Genomic DNA, 19160 nt, shown 5'->3' on the forward strand with positions numbered 1-19160 from the left:
GTTTTTGAGTCATTTATGCTACACTTAGGACGTTCATATTTCACCCAGAACAACTTTGTGATACCGTAACACAACACTGTAAATTTCATTAAAATCGGTTCAATAGATTTTGCAAAATAAATTTTGCAATACAGCTTACGCAAAAAAATTCATTTTTTCAAAATGTTACAGGACTGAAAATAAAGCATATAGCAAGTTGACATTTTTTTTGCTTATAGAAGTGTACTGTACCTTTCATTTGCAATTTGCAAAACTAAAATCGATTAACTACCACGGCGTCAGGAATTTTTTTTAAATAAACATTAATTATTGGTGCTACGCGCAGGACAGCGGATAGTTTGCTCTGATTGGGCATTCCAATGACCTTTGATAATGATTGTTACATTTTAATTTTTATTATATTTCGATATAAATAAATTTGTTTATTGCAAAATAAAAACACATACTCTATCCTTTGAAATAACACTTTTTTAGCAAAAACTTTCTTTGTTCATATATTTTAACTTAGAGAATAAAAGTTTATTATTTTTAAACATATGCAATTGTTTAAACATATTTCACAATTAATAATAAAATTAGTTTGATTTTTGTGGAATTAAAATATTAAAATACAACAAAATATAGAGTAAGAAAATAATATAATAGATAAAGATTGTGAAAGTGGAAATAAACTTGTGTGAATCGAACACCGCTGTCCTGCGCGTAGCACCAAAAATTAAAGTTTATTTAAAAAATTTCCTGACGCCGTGGTAATTAATCGATTTTAATTTTGCAAATTGCATATGAAAGGTACAGTACACTTCTATAAGCAAAAAAAATTAAACTTGCTATCTGCTTTATTTTTAGTCCTGCAATATTTAAAAAAATGAATTTTTTTTGCGAAAGCTAGATTGCAAAATTTATTTTGCAAAATCTATTAAATTGATCTTAATGAAATTTACAGTGTTGTTTTACTATATCATATAGTTTTTCTGGGTAAAATATGAAGGTCCTAAGTGTAGCATAAATGGTTGGAAAAACGTAAAATGCGAATACTTGTTTTTGTATGTTTTTTTTTGGCAATTATTGCTATTTTGCAACAAGGGTGACCATTTTTTAAATTTTTAACCAATTACATGTTGTAGGAAATTTAATTACGCAACTTTTATATTAGTACAACTTTTCTCAAAAATGAATAGTTTTAAAGTTATAATCAAAAACCAATAAAAAAATAGAATTTTTCTTTCATATTTTGACATTTTGATTATTTAAACAATGTTCCGGACCATTTTGAGTGGGAGGATAACTCAAATATTATTATTTCAAATATTTTCAAGCAATTTCTGCAAAAAAATATGAGTCACCTCTCAACGTCCATCTCAAAACAGATGCGCCCTGGTCTATCAATGGTATGTTCGATTTGTTCTTGGTTGTATTTTCGAGTGTCTTGTCTAATAGCTGTGTAAATACTAAAGAAAAATTTAAAATATTATAAAAATTAGCGGAATCCGTTAATCTGTTAAAAAATCAACTATAAAAATGAGCATAATTTTCTATATACCTAACTTTTGACGAGCAGTTTATAAATTTACATTTAATTGTAAAAAGGCATTCTTGTTATCTTTGACATTTAAACAAACTTTATTGTGTATTAAATACTAATAATCACTAAAAATAGATTATTATTTGTCCAAAACAACTAAGAAGAAATTACGTGTTTCTAAAAATATTCCTAAGTAGACTTTTCCGATGTATGTATAATTAATAACCTTCGAAGAAATTTCTCATTGGTTCTCACAGCACAGATTCAATATTAAAATGCATTTATATGCCTACATGTTTTTTGACAACACAATACTCAATGTATAGCACAAAACATGTCATATAATAATTATTCTAATCCAATGGACCTTAATTGTCGATGCATTAAGCTAAACTAAAAAAATTTTAAAACTATTTTATAGTTTTGTTTTATTCAATATAATGTTCTCCACCACAAAACTCAGATAAGTATTATGACATATGACATGGCTATTTTGTGGTAGATATTTTGACAATGACAATCCGTCATTTCTTGACCTCATACCACTTCTATGATAGTAATAACCTGTAAGTGTATCTTTGTTAGGTAGCAAAAAATCGTCATTAACTAAACCATTATGGTGTATACGTTGTTTGGAGTTTTAAAAGTACTATAAGTAATATTTTTGGCAGTACGTGTTGTTCTAGTTTATTGTTATTTTACAGATAAGGTTAGTTTAGCGATAATCAAATATATTACAATTTCAAATTCGTAGTAGCGTTCTAGTCTACTGCTTTTCGTTTGAAAGTAATTTTACCATTTTATAAAAAGACGTCTTTAACAGAAAAACAACTTTCTTTAAATTAAGTATGGAGTCAAATTCTTCACAGATAGATGATCAACAATTCGGCAAATTTCATCCAATCGTTCCTTTTGGGGCAGTTGCAGTTCCTTTTTTGCTTGTGAAATTCGGTATCAGTGAGTTCGTTGTAAAAAGAATAGCCATACACTATGGACTTCATAAAGGTAAGCCACGTAAAAAATAAGTAGTCTAGTAAAATAAAATTTCATTACATGTAAACCAAAATGTAAATTTGTACAGGTTGAAACAAATTTTATATCAAAGTTTAGGTGGGTACAAAAGATATTTTCAAGAAAGTATCCAAATCACACAAGGGGATCATTGTTCAAATAATTAAAAAGGGGTCATTTTTGCAAAAATAATTACTTTTTTAACTGCTAAGGTCATTCGATTACTAATGAAGGTCTATAGGATTGTTTTCTGCAAAGTTGAAGGATAAATATTTCATATAAGACTTACTAAATTAAATTTAACCCTCTATTTATTTAAATAATTATACATGAAACTTTAAAAAAAAATTTGCAAAAAATTATTTTTAGCGTTTTAAATAAGCACTATAAAATACCTTATTTTACAGGAGAAGTTGCGCTATGTTATCAGTATTAAGCAAAAAAAATTGGTCCAAAAATATTTAATATTTTTTGAGATATTGAATTTGTTTATTAAATGTTACTCTATTTTCAATTGCAAAAACGCGGTTGTTGCCAAAGAAATATTCACCTGTATTAAATCTTATTATTTTGATTTTTAGGTATATTTTCGATAAATCTCTAGCGTTAGGGTAAAAGGACTTAAGTCAGTAAATGGAATATTGCAGAAATAATTTTTAAAGATTTGATGAAACATGCTAAATCTATTTTTATCCTAATTAAATATTGTGTCAGCACATATGGGTCAAAAACAGCTTATTTACAATATATAATATAGTTTAATATGAAATATTGTAAAATAATAAAGTTTGATCTGACTTAAGTCCTTTGGATCACAGAATAAAATACTTAAGATTTTTTGACCCGATATTTTAATCATATTAAATATACAAGTTTACATTTTAATAACAGTAATATTTAGTTTTTATATTATAATATAACTATGATGAAGTTATTCGTCATCCGAAACAAACTCCTCTACATCTGGGTCCTTATCGTTCATACTTGTAGTTGGCAGTTCTTGATAAAAAAATTGTGTACTTCTGGTACAAGCGGTAAGAGATATAGAAGATGTTCTATTGCACTTTGTCGACCTCTTCTAGTAAAATGAATTTTCTTAAAATTTTCTGACTCTTCCAGAGAACTCTTATAAAATATTGTAGCATATTTTTTTCTGCATTGCAGCCAACGACATTTCTGCAATTTGAACAACTCTCCATCAACATATTTTTGCTTCTTTACAAACGTTGTCCATAATAAAGCAGCAAAATCGTAGAAGTCATCTAAAGTTAATTCAATGACCTTAAATGGACGTTTTTTGTTTGTGCATCTAATGAGAGTAGCCCAATCATGAGGATGAGCAATTTTCCTTCCCGATTTTTTTTCTGTTTTTCAATAAGGGAATAGTCGATATCACATTCCATGTGTAAATGCCCAGAGATCATAAATTTATGGTTGATCTCATTTATTGTGCTTTTCATTTGCAAGACTGACATGAACATGGCAGCTACATGGAAATTTTTATTCTGCCCTGCACATGTATCTGAGTAAAAGGTTATTTTAGTGACTTCAAGTGGCAGGTTCATTATTTCCTTGAAAAGACAAGAAACAATCTCATTTGCACCACGGTGAGCAATTGATTTATGCCAGATATAACAGGAAGCTGTTCGTGAAGCACAATGATGTACAGTTAAATTGTAAGTCCAGTACTTTCTCTTATAAAAAGAAACAGAAGAAGAAGAAAACTTTTAGCGTTTATAAATCAACAAGTAAGTGTTTTAGCACGATCAGTAAGATTTATGTCATAAACACTTACGAGGACTTAAGTTTCATAAGTCGTTTATATCGGACAAAACAAAGGATTTAAGTTACATATGTTCGTCTGCTCAAACAAAAATAGTCTGATGTAACTTATGTTCTTTGAACCAGTCTTAATAAAAACCTGATATTTTAAGATAGACTTAATTCTTTTTTACCAAAACAAAAATCTTCACAATTTACAACCAAATGTGTAGATAATTCATTTTGGCCAAAAATGGACTTAAGTCCTTTTGCCCTAACACTAGAGAAATGTATTGATACATTCAAATTTCAATTAAACTTCCCCCTAAAATGGCATTTGAAAATTATTTAAATTTGTTTATAATTTGTTTTTTTAATAACGTCGCGGGGATTCAATATTTTGAAATGCCGTTTCGATAATTGGGTTCCTGGGAAATTTTCACTAATTAACAAATTTTTTTGTCTTTTTTCCTCTTCTTTTTTTTTTCTTGGAGTTATATTACTACGGGCCCTTATAGGGTTAAGTTTCATTAAGAATGTCGAATCTCTACGTTGTAGATTCTAGACCTAAAAATATTAAGATTGGTCTAATCTAAAATCACTTAAATAAAATGAGGCTGGTTACTGAATTATAGGGTGTTTTATTTAAAAATAAAAAATTATTTTTACCAAGTACTTTCAAACTATTTGACGTATCCTTATCATACTTGGCAGAAAGTGTGGGTACTATACCGTCTACTAAATTTTGATAAATAAAAGTTTCTAGGTACTACCAGAGGCGTACGACAGGGGATAGTTAATGGTTGACCCTTCTCAAATTCTACGCCACTGAGGGAATTACTGTTTTAGCGAAATTTTTCGATTCTCCAATACTTTTTATGTAAATAATATACTCTTTACTGGTAACGATTAAGTCATTAGTTTTCGAGATATTGGACGCTAAAAATGAAACGGCATAGTTATTTTGATTCATTCATTCATTCATTTTAAACTTCCAATATCTCTCAAACTGATGACTTTATCGATACCAATAAAGTTATTTACATACAAAGTATTGAAAAATCGAAAAATTTCGCTAAAATAGTAATTCACTCAGTGGCGTAGAATTTGGGAAGGTTCAATCATTCACTTTCCCCTGTCGTACGCCTCTGGCACTAGCTAGAAACGTTTATTAATCACAATTTAGTAGGGTGTATAATAGCCACACTTTCTGCCAAGTATGATAAGGATACGTCAAATAGTTTTAAAGTACTTGGTAACTATAATTTTTAAATTTTTAAATAAAACACCCTGTAACTCAGTAAGTAGCCACATTTTATTTAAGAGATTTTAGTTAAATCATAATATTTTTAGGTCTAGAATCTACATCTCAGAGATTCGACATTCTTAATAAAATTTAACCCTAAAAGAGCCCGTAGTAATATAACGCCAAGGAAATAAAGAAGAAGAAAAAACGACAAAAAAATTTTGGTAATTAGTAAAAAATTCCCAGAAACCCAAATATCGAAACGGCATTTTAAAATACTTAATCCCCGCGACGTTATAAGAAAAAAACAAATTATAAACAAATTTGAATAATTTTCAAATGCCATTTTAGGGGAGAGTTTAATTGAAATTTGAATTTATCCATACATTTATCGAAAATATATATAAAAATAAAAATAATGAGATCTTAAGCAGGTGAATATTTCTTTGGCAACAACTGCGTTTTTGCAATTGAAAATATAGTAACATTTAATAAACAAATTCAATATCTCAAAAAATATTAAATATTTTTTGACCAATTTTTTTTTGCTTAATAATGGTAACACAGCGCAACTCAGTCTGTAAAATAAGATATTTTATAGTGCTTATTTAAAACGCTAAAAAAATTTTTTTGGGAATTTGTTTTTTAAGTTTTATATACAATTATTTAAATAAATAGGGGGTCAAATTTAATTTAGTAAGTCTTATGTGAAAGATTTACCCTTCAGCTTTGCAGAAAAAGATCCCATAGACCTTCATTAATAAGTGAATTATCTCAACAGTTAAAAAAGTATTTTTTTGCAAAAATGACCCCTTTTTAATTATTTAAACAATGATCCCCTTCTATGATTTGGATACTTTCTTGAAAATATCTTTTGTACCCACCTACACTTTGATATAAAATTTGTTTTAACCTGTACGAATTTACATTTTGACTTTTTTTTTATTTTATTAGGCTAAAGTTTAATAAAAGATATAAATCAAAAAGTACTGCCTATGAGTAAATTCAATTTGGCTTGGTTAGCATCATTCTCATTTTTAAGTTCCACATTTTATTTAAAAAACGAAGGTACCTTTCTTCTTCTTCTTGTAGTTCCTTCTCCAATCTGTGGTTGGTTATCATCACAGGTATCCATACCTTATTAGCGGCTGCTCTGAAAAGATCTACTGAGGTGCAACTACACTACTCTTAAGTTTTCAGCCAGGAAATTCTTCTTCTACCTATGGATCTTTTACCCTTAATTTTACCTTGCATTATGATTCTTAATACCTCATATTATGCACCTCTGGTAATGTGACCTAAATATTCCAGCTTTATGATGTTCTTTATCACCTGGCAATCCTTTTGTACCCTTCTTAACACTTCTGCATTTTAACGCGTTGGATCCATGATAATTTCAAAACCCTTCTATATTTCCCCATCTCAAATGTTTCTAACTTCTTTATATTGTCTACTTTTAGTATCCAGCTTTCCATTCCATAAAACAAAGTCGAAAACACGTAGCACCTTAAGGTTCTTTTCCTCAGTTCCAGAGGAAGGTCTTTTTATTTTTTTTTTATAAATGCTTGTCTTGCAATTTCAATGCGTGTCCTGATTTGTCTACCTTGGTTATTGTTTTCATTTACCCAAGTTCCTAATTAGATATTTGTAGTTATTTACTCTTTATATTTGTTTTCCCTCGATATCTTGCCTTTCTACTCTATGTTGCTTAGAAATAATCATGAACTTGGTTTTCTTAACGTTCATTTGTAGTCCTATTTAATGTACAAGGTGTCCAAAAAGTAGCGGAACGGTCAAATATTTCGTGAATTAAACATCGGATCGAGAAACTGAAAAATATGTTTTCAATAATTGTTAAAAATCTATCAAACGACGTCAAATACGGTCCATTCCCTAGAGGTGGGGTGGAGGGTAACTTTGAAATCTTAAATGGAAACCCCGAGTTTTTACTTCAGATTTGGATTCCTTATGTAAAAGTAAGACACTTTTATTCGAGACATGTTTTCTAATTACGGATAGATGGCGCTATAATCGGAAAAAACAATTGATCGTGATGCCATAGGTAAGTTATATAGAAACGGTCTAATATCTCGAGAAATACACTTCCAAATGAAAAACCAAAAAATATGTATTAAATATTTTTCAAAAACTTATCGAATAACGCTAAACATGACCCTCCACCTCACCCTCTAGAGGTGGGGTGGGGTGTAAAATCTTAAATAGCAACCTCCATTTTTATTGCAGATTTGGATTCGTTATGAAAAATTAAGCAACAATTCGAAACATTTTTTAGAATTGTTCATAGATGACGCTATAATTGGAAAAATACTATTTATTAGCGCCATCTATTAAACATTCTAAAAAATGTTTCGAATAAATGTTGCTTAATTTTTTATGACGAATCCAAATCTGCAATAGAAAATGGACGTTGCTATTTAAGATTTTAAAGTTACCCCCCACCCACCTCTAGGGGGTGAGATGGAGGGTCCTGTTTAGCGTTATTCGATAGGTTTTTAAAAAATATTAAATACATGATTTTTGGTTTTTCATTTGGAAGTGTATTTTTCGAGATATTAGACCGTTTCTATAGTTTACCTATGGTATCACGATAAATTGTTTTTTCCGATTATAGCGCCATCTATCCGTAATTCGAAAAAATGTCTCGAATAAAAGTTACTTACTTTTACATAAGGAATCCAAATCTGAAATAAAAACTCGGGGTTTCTATTTAAGATTTAAAAGTTACCCCCACCCTACCTCTAGGGAATGGAGTGGGGAACGTATTGGACGTCGGATAGATTTTTAAAAATTATTGAAAACGTATTTCTCAGTTTTTCGATCCGATGTTTAGTTCGCGAAATATTCGACCGTTCCGCTAGTTTTTTGACACCCTATATACAGGGTGTAACAAAAATACAGGTCATAAATTTAGTCACATATTCTGGGACCAAAAATAGTTCGATTGAACCTAACTTACCTTAGTACAAATGTGCACATAAAAAAAGTTACAGCCCTTTGAAGTTACAAAATGAAAATCGATTTTTTTCAATATATCGAAAACTATTCGAGATATTTTATTGAAAATAGACATGTGGCATTCTTATGGTAGTAGTATCTTAAGAAAAAATTATAGTGAAATTTGAACACCCCATAAAAATTTTATGGGGGTTTTGTTCCTTTAAAGCCCCCCAAACTTTTGTGTACGTTCCAATTTAATTATTATTGTAGTACCATTAGTTAAACACATTATTTTAAAAACTTTTTTGCCTCTCAGTACTTTATCGAAAAGTCAGTATTTATCGAGATATTTTGAATATATTTGTCAAATCCACCACATATTGGTATATGGCAAAGTACGATTATGGAGACTTGGTAATAATGTGAAAATTTATTTATGATTTACATTTTTAGGTATATTTTGAACCATATTAAAAAGAAGTAATATTTCGATAAAAAGTGCCTTCTCGAAAAAATACAAAGAGGCAAAAAAGTTTTAAAAACACTGTTTTTAACTAATGGTACAACAGTAAAAGTTTAATTCGAACATACACAAACATTTGGGGGGCTTAAAGGAACATAACCCCCATAAAATTTTTATGTAAACATATTAAAAAAGAAGCCGCAACTTGATAAAAACTGCCTTATCGAAAAAATACTAAGAGGCAAAAAAGTTTTAGAAATATTGAATTTAACTAATGGTATCACAAAAATAATTTAATTGGAACGTACACAAAAGTTTGGGGGGTTTAAGGGAACAAAACCCCCATAAAATTTTTATGGGGTGCACAAATTTCACTATAATTCTGTTTTAAGATATTCCTGGCATAAGAATTATACGTGTCCATTTTCAATAAAAAATCTCTAATAGTTTTCGATATATTCGAAAAAATCGATTTTCATTTTGTAACTTCAAAGGGCTGTAACTTTCTTTATGTGCATATTTGTACTAAGGTAAATTAGGTTCATTCGAACTATTTTTGGTCTCAGAATATGCGATTAAATTTATGACCTGTATTTTCGTTACACCCTGTATATACTATATACTGCACAGGTATATACTATACAGGTATATACTACAACAGGTATATAATATACAAGTGTGAATTTTGACTGAAATTTCTATTCCTCATAACTTTTGAACAGTAATTCTGACATGTTTTTGGTCATTTTTTTCAATTTCAATTTTGGTCAATGGTTACTACAGTACTACCACCTAATCAACTGATTTATTCAACTTAGGAAAAAATCAAGCTCCGTTTTAAAAAATTATTTCTTTCTCCAAAATTTTTTTAAATTAAATTATTTGACACAAAAGAAGAATGTATGTAATTTATTTAATTCAAAATGCTTTCAGAAAAAAGGAAAAATGTATATTTGACAAATAAACATTGCTTTTTGCTTAAATTCGAAGAGGCAGGTGGGTAACAGCTTGAACATTGAATTTAAGAGAAGAGCAAGCAATGTTTATTTGTAAAATAAACGTTTTTTCTGTCTTCTTATAGCAGTAAAATGTATTTTGAAATAAATAAATTACATAAATTCTTCTTGTGTCAATTAATTCAATTCAAAAAAACTTTTTTGGGCACTCTGTACAAGGAATTATATTAATGTTTATATTACTGAGTAGAGAATTGAATAGCCTTTCAAAAGAACTAGCACATAACCCCTATTCTCATTTTAAAAATCATCGATTACGTCATCATCCCAGGTGACGAACGAATTTATTCCTTTCATTTGCACCATACTGTATATTCTTAAGAGAGTAGGCGCAAAATTTCGGGTCAATATCTTTTAAATGCATTTGTTGAAACCTGAGAAAACTAATAAGTATTTTTTTTAAATTTAAACGGAGAACGAAATATTACATTAGTGGCCGAAAGTCCCTGAAAACTTCTATAATGTTTATTTTAATGAGTTACAAGCGTGAAAAAGAAGAGAAAATTTTGTGTGACTTTTAATTTCAAATATCTCATTCAAAAGAAACCTTAGAATATAATAGAAATATGCTTTATTGTCACTGAAAATTATAAAATTTTATGGACAAAGATTAACATAGATTCACGAAAAAGATATACATAACAATAACAAAAACAATTTTATAAAATTAGATAAATCGTCAATAAAAAAAATATAAACAAGTTAAAAAAGTGAAGTAAAAAAACAAAAACCAATATATTGCAAAATTACTATAAATTGCAAAATTGAACATACAACATAATATAATAAAACACAAACAAAGGAACTAATAAGTTTAAGCTGCTGTATGTGACACCCAAATATATATAAATACACTTTAGTTACTTGTACATTACTGTGATTTCTTAGTTAGTCATTAAGAAACTCTTCTACTGAATAATATGGTCTTTTAGATAAATGAGCTTTTGTCATTTTACGGAACTTGAGAAAGGATGTTGCAGATTTGAGTTGTAAAGGGAGATGGTTGTATAGTTTTTTTGCGGAATATAGTATAGATTTCTTTACTAACTTAGAAGACGGGATCGGTAAATAGACATCAAAAGTTGAATTTCTGGTGGAATAGTCATGATGAGGCCTTGCTGGAAAGACATGCATGTGTTTACGAATTAAGCAAACAGTTTCTAAAATATACAAAGATGGAAGAGTTAAAATTTCGTGATCTTTAAAGTAACTTCTGCAATGGGTTGTTCTTCTGAGGCCAAACAGATATCTTATTGCTCTTTTTTGTAATTTGAAAATAACATCAAATTGGGCAGCTGTACTAGACCCCCAAAAAGGAAGACCATATCGAAGATGAGACTCGAATAAAGAAAAATATGTTATTTTAGAAGATGCTAAATTGAGTTCCTTCGAAACAGATCTTATGGCATAGCAGGCCGAGGCGAGTTTCTTACTTAACAAATCGATATGAAGGGACCATTTGAGGTTGCTGTCTAAAAGAATACCAAGAAATTTTACAGAATCAACGGTAGAGATCTGGCTGCTATTCACAAGCAGTGGTTGAAGAGCACCTTTATATGATAATGCTACCGTTTTATCCACGTTAAAGGAGAGTAAGTTAGAGTCAGACCAGGTTTTTATCGTAAGAAGATCAGAAGTTATAGTTGCATGAAGAGTTGCAATAGTTGAGTTGCTCCAAGTGATACTGGTATCATCAGCAAAAAGAAAAATTTTTCCATCGATTTTTAAATTAGTGATGTCATTTATAAAGATCAGGAAAAGTAGAGGACCCAATACTGAACCTTGTGGTACTCCACATATAATGTTTTTGAGACTAGAGTCAGTATCATTTGCTCTAACCAATTGTTTCCTATTATCTAAGTAAGACTTGAACCAATTCAAAGAAATACCTCGAATTCCATAGTAATTAAGTTTTTTAATCAAAATGTTGTGATTTACACAATCAAAAGCTTTGGAATAGTCACAGAAAACAGTGGCAGTATAAAGATTATTGTTTAGTGCTTGGTAAACCTCGTGAAGTACAGAAAACATGGCATCAGTTGTACATTTATTAGTTAAGAAGCCGAACTGATTTTGTGATAGAATATTGTTATCAAAGAGAAAGGACATAAGTCGGGTTTTAATGAGCCTCTCAATAATTTTGGAGAGTACCGGTAGTAGGGCAATAGGTCTATAGTTGCAGGCATTAGATTTTTCGCCACCTTTATGAAGAGGAATAATAATGGCTGTCTTTAGGCACTCTGGAAATTTACCGTTTTCAAAGGAATCATTAATTAGTGACACGAGGAGTTCTAACACATTATCTGTGAGATTTGAGAAGATTTTGCCTATTCTAAGTCTAATCTCGGTAATATTGCAATCTTTCATTGTGCGTTTAAATTTTTCAAAAATACTTATTAGTTTTCTAAGGATTCGAAAAAATGAATGCATCCAAACAGAATTGGCCCAAAAATTTTGCGATTACGCTCTTAAACGAATAAAATCATCTAATATTTGACACCAAAAAAACTTATTGATACGTAGTTAAAGATTTTTCTCCTTATTTTTAGGAAATGTTCGCCGAAAATCTTCTAATCTTCAAAGTGATGAACGTAACTTAATACCAAATAAAAAGAAGAAGTCATCAAACCAGCCCATATACTCCAAATTTGATAAATTTTGCGAAAGTGGGAACAAATTCGTATGGTACACCTTCATATGGACCTATGGCTTAATAATGCACTGGAAAAGACCATGGATGTGGGACATCGAATCCTGCTGGAGAGACTTTGGAAATGGTTTGCCTCGCGACGTTTGGTACTACGGAGTCTTCTTGACGGCCACATACCTAGAAACTTGTGCAATGCACTTCGTAAGCGTGAGACGAAAAGACTCCAATATGATGCTTGTCCATCATATTTGCCTAATGGGCATAGTAGCAGTAGTGTGGCACTATGGTCTTTATGCGATCGGTACTCTAAACATGTTTTTGCACGATTTTTCTGACATTTTTATTGAACTTGCTAAATGTACAAAATATCTTAAATTTGAAGTTCCTACAAAAGTTTTATTCGTTATGTTCGTAGTGGCATGGTTAGTTTGCAGAATGTACCTCTATCCGACTTGGTTCTTGCGGTCTTGTATCGAAGATCGGTATGGTGTATTAAGAAAAATCAACTTGTACTACTATTGGAATGGAGTCAGTTTAGTTTTGTTGGGTCTGCATACCATATGGACGTATATGATTTTAAGATCAGTCGTAAGAGCCATTCGAACAGGAGTTCCAGAAGATGATAGATCTGACGATGATGATGATACCAAAGATGAATAAATAATGTTTTTATAGTCTTTTCTAATTCATTTTAATTAAATTTTAATCAAAATTATTTCATTGTTTTTACTAGAAACACAAACTAATTTCATGGGACAACATGTAGGGAAACATACTGCGGTCGGTGGTAACTTAGATCAGGTGGTATTTAGTGATTTTCTTGATAACTGCTTCTGAATTTCTCCTTTCGATACGTTTCATCCATCTGAGTCGCTGTGCCTTGATAAATTGCCAAATCGGACAGATTGCCAAATCCTTTAAAAAACTCTCTTATAGGTTGTAAGTGTTCTAAATTAATTTTTACCTAAGTTTCTTGGGCCTGCTTTTTTCCGAATTATTTTTCTCTCTAGGATCCTCAATTTTTTTATGTCAGACACATTATTTCAGCACCATATGTGATTACCGGTCTAATTGCTGTTGTGTAAATTTTCAGTTTAGTATTCTGAGTAAGCTTCTTATCTTTGAGGAAGTTGTTGTAGTTTCAGCAGATTCTTTTTTCTGTCAGGATTTTTTGATTGATTACTATACTTATATCATTAGTTCCATTAACTGATACCCTAAGATATATAAAGTGTTCTACTTTTTCCAATATTTGCCAATATTTAAACTTGTCACATTAACTGTCTATTTCTTGAGCTTACTAGGTATTTTGTTTGTTTTGATTTATTGCCAAACCCCTTTTGGATGCTTCCTGGCACAACTTTACAAATTCTTCCTTTAAACTGTTCAGGTTTCTTCTAATCAAAGCTATGTCGTCAGTGTACGCCACAAGTTGCGACATGTGTCGATGTTATATGTTTGTAATTGTATCTTTCTTTGTGTAGCTCTTATTGTTCCTTCTATAGCGACATTAAGTAGTGACGTTGATAGAGACTTGCCCTGTCGTACTCCAGTTGCTATTTCTATATTTTTGGTGATTCCGTCATCTGTAATTGCTGCCATCGATCCTTCCATTGTCATTTCCGTAATCTTTATGTTTTATTGGGATATTTAGGTTTTTTATGTCTTCTATTAGGTCGGGAATTATTAGGCAGTCATAGGTGCCTTATGCTTTCACCAATTTCTCTAAGTTGGATTCTACCATGGCTTTGTATAGTGCGGTTCTCTCTACAATGTCATACGCACATCTACTTCACTCATATGTGTTTCCGGAGCTGGTCTTAGAAGGAATATTTGATAAATAGTTGATTTTTTCTTTGGAAAACCGACACTTGTATTTGCCTATTATGCTTTTACAATATCCTGATTGACGATGTTAAAGAATGAAGGCTGATGTTTTGTAGGTCACATTTAGGAATCTAATTTTTCTACGAGGATACTTATCACACATTATTTGATCTCCTTTCTTGTGAATAGATACAATTATACCTATTACGTTCCAGTCGTCTGGTAGTTTTACCTGGTAGACCTATAGCGGTACGCTTTAATTACTATTTTTGCTAATTTTATTTTCTTAATTTTTGATAACTTTTCTCAAAACGAAACGGCATTGGTCACTTAAAATCCAGATGTGATATACAAACCATATGCCGTTGATTTCGAGAAACGAAATATTATCCCTTAAACAGATTGTGTAAGATTAATGTTTCTTTCAAGGAAACACTAATAGATTGCGATGCCCCCAGACTGCCACACTCGTTATGGCAACTTCTTGAAATACAAAAAGGTTCTTAAAAGGTAGATGCAGAATTTATGGCCTTTTCTGGTCATTATCTCAAAACCGCAAAACCAGTTGACATAAAAGTGGTGGTCCAGTCACTACACAGCATGCAAACGATGCAGACAAACCCTCGGCTCGCTGACAATCAACCCTCGTTTGAGATATAAGCAAACACACCGCTTGTTCACCCAAAATAAATAAATAAACTGCTCGTCAAAGTTAGGGATATAGAAAATTCTGCTGAATTTTTATAGTAGATTTTTTCGTGAACAGATTAACGGATTCCGCTAATTTTTTTTATTATTTTAGACTTTTCTTTAGTATTTACACAGTTATGCAAAGGTTTACTCAAACTTTTTTTTGTACTTATACCGGGTGGAAGGAAAGAAATGTTTTTCTTATGTTAAGTTTGAGACGCCCTTTAGGGAGGACGAGGTACAAATGGGAGTATATATCGAAATCGTATTGTAGTCTTATATTTTGTGAACATTTTGTTTTTTGAATATCCCTGATATCTTTAGAAATAAAAAAAAATAGACAGTTTTCTAATTGAACATGTGTTTTAACCGAAACAAAAGTTTGAGACACCTTGTAGCGAGAAAAAGGTACAAAGGTGAGTATACCTCGATATTTTGTTGTAGTCTCATATTTTGTGAATATTTAATTTTTTTAATTTCTCTGATATCTTTAATAACAAAGAAACTAGACGATATTACTCTTTAATATGTGTTTTAACTGACGACATGCGTCACATCACACATGTGAAACATAGAAAAACATATTAAAGAGTAATACAGTCTAGTTTCTTTGTTATTAAAGATATCAGAGAAATTAAAAAATAAAATATTCAAAAAATATGAGACTACAACACAATATCGGGGTATACTCACCTTTGTGCCTTTTTCTCGCTACAAGGTGTCTCAAACTTTTGTTTCGGTTAAAACACATGTTAAATTACAAAACCGTCTATTTTTTTGTTTCTAAAGATATCAGGGACATTCAAACAACAGCATGTTCACAAAACATAGGACTACAATATTATTCTGATGTATACTCACATTTGTACCTCGTTCTCCCTACAGGGTGTCTCAAACTTAACACAAGAAAAACCTATTTTTTTCTTCCACCCGGTATAAGTACAAAAAATAAGTTTAAGTAAACCTTTGCACAACTGTGTAAATACTAAAGAAAAGGCCAAAATAAAAAAAATAGCAGAATCCGTCTGTTCGCGAAAAAATCAACTATGAAAATCAGCAGAATTTTCTATATCCCTAACTTTTGACGAGCAGTTTATATTACTGTTCGTCGTTACACTTATTTTTAATATTTTTAATTAATTCCGTCAACACACACACCTACCGGAATAGATCAAATCACTTCTACTAGCCTATTTGCATATTATACAACAGGTCAGATTTTTTGCACCAAGTTTTAAAAGCTCAGAAGCTATCTGCTTCAGGACCTTTGTTTTCAATTCCAAAAGACAATATATCAGATGGATCTACGACCAGGAGAATAGGCCGATATACATTAATGGAGACTGGGAACCGGAACTCGCAGGATGCTATAAAATGGACATTATAAATATAAAGGATATAAAGCGCTTTACATTACTACATAGATCTTAGATTGCGTGTGTGTCATCATTGGAAAAAGTAAAACCTGCAGTAGACAACCCTTTGATGAGATAAATTAAGATATTCTTCAAGCCAGTAAGGATGGAAGGATGTAAAACCAAGACAAAACGGCTTCTAATGATGCAGTTAAAAAGATTGTTAAAAAAATTATCAATATTACAAGAGAGTGAGAATAAATTGACAATAATGCGACAATTTTTCGAAAACTTGTTTACTGGCAATATACACAAGTACCCGCATGGCTTGAGTGACTATTGCCGATTGGAAACAAGTTTAAAAAAATTGGAGCATTTTCTTTATTTATTCTTACTATCGTGTGATATCGATAGATTATTTTTTAATACTTACATATAAAATTCAAGTCTTTGTGTAAAAACATTCAGCGACATTGATCCCAATTAATGTGACACACATTTTTCAACTTGTTAAAGTGAACAACACAGTTTAGGAAATATTTAGACAAAGATATTAATAAAATATTAGTTACAATTATTTATAAATACAGTTTTACTCATGAAATAAATATTATTTAAATTTTTTATTTTAAGTTTTTCCAAAATTTAACTCCTACATCACATATACAACCACATCCATCAGAATTGAGTCTCATTCCAGCCACCTGTCTTCTTAGCCTCATCTCACAGCTTATAGATTAGATAACTATTATTTCATAACAACACACTACACATCTTCCATGGTCCAATATCACAACATACTCTGTCAGACTTCTCATACCGTCCTACTCCCCCCCATATTTTACAACCATTTCATTTTTAACCAATTTGATGTCAGGTCTCTGGAGGACTCAGTTTCATCAAGTTACTTTAGTCTCATTTTCAGATAAAAATCAGATAAAAACAAAACAGTATTTTTACAATTATCATATCACTTTTCTATCATTATACAATTTATGTGGGGTCGACTACCAAGAAAGTTATCAGTCATTAAACAATTATCATTTCATCAATACTCTTAAAATCGTACACATATGTACACATTACATACTATTTTGTGTTCCTAGTATAAGGCCTTTACCATTATTTGTCTAATCGTATTGACAATTTTATACCACTAATACAACACCTATTGGTATTGTTGACTGCATAACTTCCTGTAACGTAAACATTTCATTTCCCTATTTTGAATACTTAATTAATGCATTATTTTTATAAAAAAAAAATCTTTCATATTTTGTGAACATCTTCTATTTTTACTATTTGTAAATTTGATACTGTTTTTTATCTTAAAACATTTAAATTAATCTTTAATGTTGTGGCTGAAGTAATATTACAACTAGGTTACATTGACAGTTCTTGATGTCATTTTGGGTTGCTCTTGAATTCACTTGTCAGTTGGCCATTGAAATCCAATATGTGAGGTTTTCTCCAAAAAAAAAAGTTCCAACCACGTGGGGAGAGTCCTGTGTTGCCCTGGGTAACATCCAGGTTTATCTATATCATCCAATGAATTTTATATAAATATGTAAAACATCCTTATTATTTACATTTAAAGGGTTTTTACCCGATACATTTTGGTGGCTCAGGCATGCAAATTTTGTAAGTATGACCTCTTGTTCTTGAAAACCTCTGTCAATTTTAACTTTTATCTCATTTAATTAGGTTATACTTAATTTTAGGGCTTTTAAACACTGATGATGGATTCCTTAATCCGAAAACGTTTTGTATTGTGACCCTTATTTAGGGTATTTTAATATATACCTTTTACAAGAAACTTGGTATTTTTGTGATTTATGGTAGGTATACAGCCAGCTACAGGAAGTTTATTTTCCTCGTGGATTTTGAAATAAATATTCTTACCGAAGTAAACTCGAGCGCTTAAAATTGACGATTTGTGTTCTCCTCGTGACAATTTGGCATTAGATGCAGAATTAAAAGTTTATTAGGGATATTTTCTTAAATGTGACAGTTATCAAAACTAGGAAACTGGTTGCAATTAAACAGAAACAATTTACTTAAAATTATTCCCACTGTAATAATGTACAGTAGAAAATTATCAGTAGTAATTGCACAAGAGCTCTGAAATTATTGAATTTTTCCTGAGTGACACTTTGACAGTTTTAATTTCACGAGCCGAAGGCGAGTGAAATTATGTCAAAGTGTTACGAGAGCAAAAATTCTATAATAATTTCAGAGGTCGAGTGTAATTTGTTGCGATTATTTCATGAATAAAACTGTTCAAAACCAAAATTTTATTGTAATTTATTTATGTAAGTACCATTAAACACACAGTTTTTATAAATATTTGACGATTGAAAGTCATCACTTTTATAATTTTTAAAACATTAATTGTCATTAATGTCACTGAATGTATTTTTTCGTAGCAACGAAGGGCATCTGACGTAATATACTTAACGACGGGAGATTATTAAAAATTATCGATTTAATGCAGATTTCTGTAGCTTTCTATTGGTCAGAATCTCATATGAATGAAATAATCAGTAGTAATTGCACAAGAGCTCTGAAATTATTGAAGTTTTCCCGAGTGACACTTTGACAGTTTTAATTTCACGAGCCGAAGGCGAGTGAAATTATGTCAAAGTGTCACGAGAGCAAAAA

At 30.6% G+C, this 19160-nt stretch overlaps 1 protein-coding gene across 1 annotated transcript; it reads left to right on the forward strand.

Moving 5' to 3' along the window:
- Positions 1 to 2124: 2124 nt before the first annotated feature.
- On the forward strand, positions 2125 to 13342 carry LOC114334109 (ceramide synthase 5-like). Its single transcript, XM_028284129.2, has 2 exons — positions 2125 to 2527; positions 12527 to 13342. The coding sequence occupies exons 1-2, from the start codon at positions 2371 to 2373 to the stop codon at positions 13285 to 13287; spliced, it is 918 nt and encodes a 305-aa protein (XP_028139930.2). The 5' UTR covers positions 2125 to 2370; the 3' UTR covers positions 13288 to 13342.
- The last annotated feature ends 5818 nt before the right edge of the window (positions 13343 to 19160 follow it).

The sequence above is a fragment of the Diabrotica virgifera genome, chromosome 2, assembly GCF_917563875.1.
Source record: "Diabrotica virgifera virgifera chromosome 2, PGI_DIABVI_V3a".
In the NCBI taxonomy this organism is placed as follows: Eukaryota; Metazoa; Arthropoda; class Insecta; order Coleoptera; family Chrysomelidae; genus Diabrotica; species Diabrotica virgifera.

Bases quoted from the DNA above. Each gene is read 5' to 3' on its own strand.
- LOC114334109 (XM_028284129.2), top strand. From the start codon at position 2,371: ATGGAGTCAAATTCTTCACAGATAGATGATCAACAATTCGGCAAATTT. The intron at 2,528-12,526 runs GTAAGCCACGTA...CCTTATTTTTAG, and splicing joins ACACTATGGACTTCATAAAG to GAAATGTTCGCCGAAAATCT.